Genomic DNA, 6,348 nt, shown 5'->3' on the forward strand with positions numbered 1-6,348 from the left:
TTCTTTCAGTTTCATTTCAAAGCTATTTAAAGTTCATTTTTTATAAGTATCGGTTGATTAAGGATTTTTATCATCGACCAAGATCTCGGTATCTTCTCACCTGCAAAGCGAGTTATTGTTAAATTCCCCATATCATGTATTTGTTAATTTAGATATTGCAATTACTAAATAATTATTATAATTATTTATAATGTATTGTAATATAAAATATATTCCATCTTGACTGTCACAGAATAAAGAATTAATGTTTTTCAAAATTTAAATCTTGGATTTTTATTTATCAGTCCTCTAGCATATCTCCCAAAGCGGGGCGTGCATCCAAACCGGTATAACAGTTTTTACAGATGAGCTTAAAAAAATTTTTTTGGAATTTAAAGCAAGATTTTTTCTGGAAAAGTATCTGAGCAATAAATAGTAATTAATTCAGTGTATTAACTCACCTCTAATAGCCCAGCCATAAATTGTTTCAGCTCAGCTGGTCGTTCACAGTCTAATCTCACCAGTAAATCATTTAAACTTCTTAACTGTCTATCACAGTCCTCTGTTATAATCATATGTGAAGTTGGCTTAATGGTTGACTGAAAACAAAAAAAATTACATTGTTTCATATAAAATTCTGGTCAATTTTTCATTTTCACTATAAACAAGAGCTGTCTGTAGGACAGCATGCTCGACTATTCTAAGTGCTTGATAGTAAAAGAGCCTTGATAATGTTAAATTTTTTAAGTTCACAAAAGGGCTAATTTTTTTTATAAATTCTTGTTATAGGCCTTAGAGAGAGTCTAATTAAACAGTATTGGCTTGACTATTCGAAAGGTAATGTCACAAGGGTGTTTTATTGAGTATAATAATTACCTATGAATACATAAATTTGACAGAAAAGGTACAAAGGCTTGTTATTAAGATGTTTTATCAAGTAAATCACTGCTTTATTATTATGAATGCATAAAATTGTCCCAAAAAAGGCACAAACCGTTCAGTAGTTATTGAGATAACAGCTTACAAATGAATTTCTAAGTTGAAAAAGGGGAGAAAAATCAGCCTAAATGCAAGATAGAATTATGGATCTTTGTCAGTGACCTACAATTATGACCCTAAATGCATATGTGAAGTTTTAAATAAATATCTTTAATAGTAATTGAGATATGTAAAACTTGCATGTAAACATTAACCAAGAGACTAAGTAGAAAAAGGGGATATGAATCAGCCTTAATGCAAGATAGAGTTATGGAACTTGGTCAGTGACATACAATTATGACCCTCCAATTATGACCCTAAGTGCATGTGTAAAGTTTCAAGTAAATATCTTTGAAGACCTTTAACCTTTAACCAAAATTTCTAAGTTTCAAAGGGGCATTTAATTCTGCAAATATTGCAGGCAGAGTTATGCAATTTTGCAAACTGATGTACATTGTTACTATAAAAAAAAAAGTATTTTAATTTTCAATTGAATATCTCAAGCAATAATTGAGATATTTGACTTTACAAAAAAACTTTAACCAAAATTTCTAAGTTACAAAGGGGCAAAATTCTGTCAATATTGTAGGCAGAGTTATCCAACTTGTCAATCTGATGTAACTTGTTACTATAAATAAGTATTGTAAGTTTCAATTGAATATCTCAAGCAATAATTAAGATATTTGACTTTACAAAAAACTTTAACCAAAATTTCTAAGTTAAAAAGGGGCATAATTCTGTCAATATTGTAGGCAGAGTTATCCAACTTGTCAATCTGATGTACCTTGTTACTATAAATAAGTATTGTAAGTTTCAATTGAATATCTCAAGCAATAATTGAGATATTTGACTTTACAAAAAACTTTAACCAAAATTTCTAAGTTAAAAAGGGGCATAATTCTGTCAATATTGTAGGCAGAGTTATCAAACTTGTCTATCTGATGTACCTGGTTACTATAAATAAGTATTGTAAGTTTCAATTGAATATCTCAAGTAATAATTGTGATATTTGACTTTACAAAAAACTTTAACCAACGCAGACGCCGACGCGGACGCCGACGCGACTACAATAGCTCTCATATTCTTCGAATAGTCGAGCTAAAAACCAATCACTCCCTGAGAAACACTATTTTAACTTTTACTGTATGAGTCTGATATTTACACACTATTATGGCATCATAGGGTATTACATTCTAAGGCAAAGCTTTCCCTCAGCTTTAGGCAGAAATCAAAGGAATGCCCAGAGGTTAAGAAACAAAATGTTTTACTTGTTCTGTTATGTTTCAGTAAAAATATTACATTTGTTTTATTCTGCTTGCTTCTAAGAGCAAATTCTATGATAGACATAGCTATATAACATACAAATTTTTGATGGCACACAAATTGAGTACAATTTCTTTTTTTGTAAAGGCAAACATGTGTTTTATACTGTTTCAATAACAGATTTAGAGCATGTTGACTAATATCACCTAAAGAGAGCAGTGATGAATGTGAAATAATTTGTCATAAAAGTAGCAGAATGTAAACAAAGTGGTATTTTGATTTCCATACAAAAATCTAAATCACTAGAACTTTACTTAATTTCACCACTGCTAGTATAAAATTAGATAGCAGGATACCTGTTCTGTCTTGGAGAAGTCATGGAAGTATTGTCTCATACAACATAATCTGTTACTGAACTTTGTCTTCGATGGTGGCATGTCATAGTGGATTACAGATGTAGCATTAGTAATTCCTAGTTTAGCTGTATGCTCATCCCAACATACTGTAATACATCAAGTCAAATCTTCACATCTTTATATCAAAATAATTATTATAAGCACACAAGAACATAAAAAGGTACTATTCCTGTACAGAAGTTATTTTTCGTTATTTTGATTAGATTGTCGGATTGTAAAGATAAATATACTTATTATTGTATACTCTTGTTCGGTTTAATTTTTTTGCTTTTTAGGGTGCACCAACACAGTATAGGTCATATGGCATTGCAACAGGAAAGATGATTTTGGGTAACCTTGGGCGTTACAAACTTCAAAGCAAAACCAGGGATCAAAACCACATCACCTGCTGGAGCTAAGAGATGCATAGACTCCAGTTATTCAAACCTATTAATTGCTCATAAAAACATACATGTGATCTCTCCCAATTTAAGCAGGAGACTCCCACTTTTGCAGCCGTATTTTCAAAGATTTTTCTTAAAATAAGGGGTATTTGAACAAATTAAAGAAATCTCCCTATTTTTGATATCAGAACTTTCTTCTTTGTTTATTGCAAATTCTAAACTCTCCCTCATTTTGAAGAAAAATTTCCCACTTGATCGTCAGAAAAAGTTCACATGTAAAAAGCATTACATTGGCTGTCATACTTACGCATCAACTATTAAAGGCAACCCCTCAGCCACAAGGGGAGTATACTCTTGTATCATTGTCTGCATGTATATAGTTTAATAAAGGTTAAGTTGGTATTGTTGTTGTTGTTATAACACTGTAATTGTACATGTATTTCTATCATAGTGAATGTTCTATGTACACACTGGACTTACCTAGTAGGGGTACAGGCCACTGGTCAGCAATCTTTTCCACTTCGAACGTGTCCATATCTTCATGTACCATCAGACAGAAACGAGAACTTGTGTTCAATGTCTGAAAGAGATATAAAATACCATGAATTCAGGGGTACAAAATTTTCAACATATTTGTTTTAACTAATTTTGTGTTAAAACAAATTATATCTAATGAATGATATCATTCAAATCCGTGGTTTATAACTGGGTTGTTGAATTTTTTTTGTTAGGTTTTACATCGTACAAACATTGTAAAGGTTATATTTAAACTGGTAGAGAGAGACCTAAGGTCCCCTTCATGCATTTTATTCAGGCACACAAACAGGTACCTGAATAGAACCACTGACGTTCTATAAACTAGCTGGATAGCTTCCTCACATAGTCCATGGTTAGTTTTGAAAATTATCAGTCAAAATTTCAAGTTGATTGGTATCTGTATCATTTCATCCAAAAAAAGGCACCCAAATTATGCCATGAACCATCTATAAGCTAAAAAGTTGACAATCTTACAAGCTAAAATTCAATGTCTCTATTGGGAGTGGGGCGTGGACCAGTGGTTAACACATCAGACTAGTAATTTAAGGATTGCTGACCGGGTGGGTGTCAGGGGCAAGGCGTTGTTTCCTTGAGCAAGAAACTTTACAATCATTGCTTAGTACTGGTTGGTTCCAGGAACGGATTCAAGATTGTTTCAATAAGCTTATAGTTTCCAACACAATCAAACTAAAATAAAGTTGTATAAACTATTGTGATTGAAACCCACAGAGGTAATACACAATGATTCAAATTCAGAGCATTACCAGTCTGACAAGAAAAACAAATGAACAATGTAAAATGTAGAATGTAAAATAAGTTAATTACCTTATATAACATCAGAATGTCTCGTTTATTTGAGGCAAAAATGATGACTGGATGACTTGAGTCATCTGGCAGGTTTTCTAGTATACCCAGTACTTCCTTCAGTCTTTCTGCTTTCCTACACATATGTGTAATCTAGCAACACATAAAGATAACTTCAAATAAATATGTATGTAGAATTATATTTAAATATTGCTAAATTTGTAAATGTACAAAAAATGTCAATTTCATTTATCTTATCTTTTCTATCGGTAGAAATGTTCATAGTTATATACAGGGTAGGTGATCACTTGACATCTGTTAATATTTACATTGCATCCCTGCTAATGACCTCATCCATCATTTAAAGGTATTTCCTATTTTTCGTTTTTCTTTCAATTTTTTTAAATTAAGGTCAATATTTACCAAGGTTTTCCCGGCAAAAATTTTTTTAAATCTTATTAAATGAAAATATATTTTTCCCTTGTAGCTCTTTACTTTCCAGATAAAAGTTTTTCAGGGAAATTTTGACCCCAATGTTATTTGAAAACTTTCAAGGCCCAAAAGGAAAAAAAAAAAATAGCCTTTAAAAGGAAAATTATTTTACCATTAGGAAAAGGGCAATATAAGCCCAAACATAGTGTTGTTAATTTTTAAATATTAAAGATACAAAAAACAAATTAGCCAAAAAACTTGGGGTCCTCATTTTCCATGGGCCTACCCCTAAAAAGGTCCCAAAAAATGTCAGCCAAAGGGTCAAACCCCTTTAAGATAGAAAAAATATTAAAAATTCTGGGCCCTTTTTTTTTTATTAACAATTTTAATGTTTATGGTATCTATCATGTTGTCTTAAGCTTGAAACCTCATATAAATAGGAAAATCTAGTAAAGGCTTAGTAGCCATGTCCTTTAACCAATCTACTTATTGTGAAGCATATAGAAATACCTGTTTAACTTGGCCGTAATTGCCGCCTCAAAACGGAGATGTTGATAATCAACACGGTTCGTTCAGATTGTTAAGCATAAACTCATTGGTAGCCTGATTCCACTGTGCTCCAAAACATAAGATCTGTGTCGTGGGCATCCTAAATTCTTCATCTCATTCTTGATAACTAGGTGGTACGTTTTGATTAAGTTGCCAATATCTTTGTTGAAATTCTTCAACGTTTGGTCAGCATCATCAACTACCTAATGACCATACCATACTTTAAACAGTTATATCGTTTCAATGATTATAGCACAAAATTAAGTTTATGGGAAAAGAATGGAAACTTGAATTAACATATAAGCAAATTGGCCTCAAGTGTTGTAGATGGTACAATAGGAGTAATTGGTTGGGTTGGGTTTCAAGCAATATGGTGATATTTCAACTTTTCTAGTGCAGGAAGACCTAAGGTGGCACTCTACAAAGGCAACTAAGTAGAACCACCAAATATCTGTTGCAAGCTACCTGGATAGCTTAGAATCCCAGACAGGATTCATGCCCACAGTTGTATAGGTAAATGATTTCCAAATCAGCAACACAGACCCCTTCACATGCATAAGTTGAGTAATCAATCAAGATATATGCAAGAATGCAATAAATCAAAATGGCATCTCTATAAAACAATACATGCATTATACTAATTTTCTGAAGATACTTTTTTTTTATAAAACAATTTAAACTATAAAGTATAAAGATGGACCATATACCAGATGACATAATCTACGCAAGTCTGTATACCCCGCCTCCAGAATTCTAGTCAAACTTGGGGGAGTGGCCACCAATATTTCACAACCATTTAACAGTTCACACTGAAATAGTTTCCAAACAGTTATGATGTATATATATTTTGTAACATTATTAATTTATTGTTGTTTTTTTCTATCAAATTGATCATTGAACTCCTCATAAAACAAATCACTGTTACAATACTATAAAATAATTTATAATGATTAACAAATTTCTTTTTGATTAAAATCTATAATTATTTTAAGTCCATTCATTCTTTT

At 31.7% G+C, this 6,348-nt stretch overlaps 1 protein-coding gene across 1 annotated transcript; it reads right to left on the reverse strand.

Annotated features, from left to right (window-relative positions):
- Positions 1-440: 440 nt before the first annotated feature.
- On the reverse strand, positions 441-4,509 carry LOC132715335 (uncharacterized; the record flags this gene model as incomplete). The annotated part of the gene is made up of 4 exons (XM_060698324.1): positions 4,382-4,509; positions 3,500-3,599; positions 2,577-2,722; positions 441-578 (listed from the first exon to the last, which is right to left on the reverse strand). Coding segments are annotated over exons 1-4 (507 nt in total), but the record flags the coding sequence as incomplete, so codon positions are not given.
- Between the last annotated feature and the right edge of the window lie 1,839 nt (positions 4,510-6,348).

This window comes from Ruditapes philippinarum, unplaced genomic scaffold (assembly GCF_026571515.1).
Source record: "Ruditapes philippinarum isolate M1 unplaced genomic scaffold, ASM2657151v2 ctg7060_1_1_1_1, whole genome shotgun sequence".
In the NCBI taxonomy this organism is placed as follows: domain Eukaryota; kingdom Metazoa; phylum Mollusca; class Bivalvia; order Venerida; family Veneridae; genus Ruditapes; species Ruditapes philippinarum.